Here is a 2,640-nt window from a genome sequence, read left to right on the forward strand (position 1 = left end):
TACTTTCTTCCACCATTTAAACCCCTCCCACCCCCCCGCAAAAAATAAAAAAAATCGTGCCCCATTTCTACACATCCCAACTTTCACCCACATCATTAGTTCCCATCCATGGGGGTCTCGTTCCCCCTCATGGATGCTGGACATTCCACACCCAGACCCCACAGTGATGTACAAACACGGAACACGTCAAAGCTGCATGAGGACCCATGCACCTTCGGCTCACATAAAAACCTCAACGTTAAACAGGGTTAAAATAAACTACCACGCAGAACAAAACAAAAGGAAAAACACCCATTTACGTTTAAAACCACATTTAAGACGGGATGCTCCACAGTCAACACATTCACTGAGCATGCCCATCATCGTACAAACACATGTGAATATTTACATGCAGCAAGCAATCGCAACAAAGCATCCACTTCCTCGTCCCCTGGGCAAAGCACGGCAGTGGTGGCTTAGTGAGAGGTTCATTTGCATTTTTGACCACTGGGAGCTGAGTTGACCCTTTGGTTTGCTACTTAGCTCAACTGTATGACCAGAATGAGCAAGATGTTGAGGCGCAACTGTTTTAATGGTAAACATATCAAAATATTTAAAAATTTACATTTTAAAACTTTTGTTGAATTAAAATAGAATGAGTATCCTATTTATACCACATCCACCTCATGACACATCGCTCCTAATTGTTCATCTGTACACTGAAGAGATGGCTTGTTTACTGATTCAAAAGAGAACAGTAAGGTCATCAACTCAAATCGAAACTCAAGTTGCTCCATATTTGGGAGGAAAACTCACTTTAATTGGCTGGAAAACAAAAAACAGATATTATTTTTCTTGTGAGTTTGTATATTTGAGTGCCTGAACTCAACAGTTGATTCTGCTACAGAAACAGTAATAATGTTTTTTTTTGTTGTTTTTTTTTTCTCAGCACTGACATTCACTTAAAGAAAATCCTTCTCCTTTTCACCAGATGGATGAATTTGTCAATCAGTCCACATAGTTTTATTGTTATCTTTACCCCAAGACACCCTCCTGGAGTGTTGTTTAAATTTATGCAGCATACAGACTGTAAGAATTTCAATTACACAGCAACAGAATCTCTAGATCCAAAGTAACATTAGTGTCTTCAGTTCCTAAACTTAAAACCAGAAGATTCAGAGCTGTGGATATTTTTGTTCACCGCCTTCAAAATGTGCAATAGGAGTCTAACCGTTTTTTTTTTTTATTTATTTTTTTTTTTTATGAAAATTAAATTAAATACTTCTTTATTAAATGATTGAAGTAACGTTTATTCCTTTCAGATGATTATTTCTGGGTGTGAGAAGGCTCCTCTCTGTACACCCTAAAGGCACCGTCTAGTACTGAACCAGTTCCTTTCTGCAAATTATTCTTGTCAAAAAAAAATTAGAGTTGGACTTAAATATGGTGGCTTAGAAATTGCAAAAATAAACCCTGCAACCTACTAAGCATCAACCAACAAATGTATTTATGAATGCAAAATTCTTTCATTCACCTTCTCTCACTTTCTTTAAACACTTTCTAAATTTAACACTTTCTTCTTCATTCAGTAAAACCACCACATCAAAGACATTATGCGAGCTAAAATTATAAAATCAGATTTTCGTTATTATTATTCTTCATGAGGCAACTGACCAAACAACCCAAAAATGGAATAATTCTCATTACGCATTGATTGTTGCAACTCTTATTTATCTGGTACTAAAATTTAAAAAAAATAAGTCCTGACATAAAAACTGCTTGCAGAGTTAAATTTGTCTTACTTTTTATTTCTTTCTGATTGGAGATTCCAAACCAAGTGTCACCCAGTTCCCAGCCATCATGTTTTTTTTTTTTGTTTGTTTTTTGTTTTTTACCAAATATGGGTCAATGAATATTTGCAGTGGCATTATGCAACTTTTACATGGGTAAAAGTTGAAAATAAAACATATTAGAAGCCAAAGAAAGCCCAACTAGATTTTAATCCCAACCAAACTTGATTTGACTGAATCAAAGAACCAGATTTCTGTGCAGGGGGAAGAAAGGGAGGGGTTTCAACCACCACCAATCCTGGGAGGCCTGGGGGGAGGGGGAGGAGCATGCACATGGGGGAGAGGGGGCGACGTCAGGGTCTTCTCCACGTTCAATCATTCCTGTCGGAGAGAAGCAGTGTGTCTTTAAGGAGTAGTAATGATTTCCTGTTTTAAAATAAAACACAGGTACAGTCGTTACAATCTGCAGGGTTTTTCTCTCTATAAATGAAGATAATATTCAGATTTTGGAAATGCTAAGCACAATTTAGGAAAGAAACTGTTGTGAATTTGATTTGACTTGTTCTCCTTCTCGAGGTACCTGTTCTAAAAGTGACAGAAAATATGGGTGAGCTTTGTGAAATGAAAAGATGAGGAGGATGGACGTGACCAGGAGTCAACAGCCTGATTCACTGAGGCCGTTTGTGAACATAAAGTTTTTTTTAACAACAAAAACATTTTGTTTTGTTGAGGTTTTTACATTTTGTGTTTTCACTGTTATCTGTTTCTTCTTCTGTTTTTTTTTTTTTTTTTTTTTTTTTTTTTTTCCCCCTCCTTTTCCAAAAAAAACCCCTTTTTTTAAAAAAAAAAACTCATAAAAAAAAAATTTCCG

At 36.3% G+C, this 2,640-nt stretch overlaps 1 protein-coding gene across 2 annotated transcripts in view; it reads right to left on the reverse strand.

Moving 5' to 3' along the window:
* Positions 1-854: 854 nt before the first annotated feature.
* Positions 855-2,640, reverse strand: part of pof1b (POF1B actin binding protein) — a 39,590-nt gene continuing 37,804 nt past the window's right edge. The window contains exon 14 of one of the 2 annotated variants that reach the window (XM_015029191.1): positions 855-2,195. In XM_015029191.1, coding sequence (XP_014884677.1) covers positions 2,175-2,195 — 21 coding nt within the window. In that variant the 3' untranslated portion in view covers positions 855-2,174. The remainder of the gene's footprint in view (positions 2,196-2,640) is intronic. The other variant, XM_015029192.1, reaches the window with a different exon arrangement.

This window comes from Poecilia latipinna, unplaced genomic scaffold (assembly GCF_001443285.1).
Source record: "Poecilia latipinna isolate Pla-1442-1.1 unplaced genomic scaffold, P_latipinna-1.0 Scaffold146, whole genome shotgun sequence".
NCBI lineage: Eukaryota > Metazoa > Chordata > Actinopteri > Cyprinodontiformes > Poeciliidae > Poecilia > Poecilia latipinna.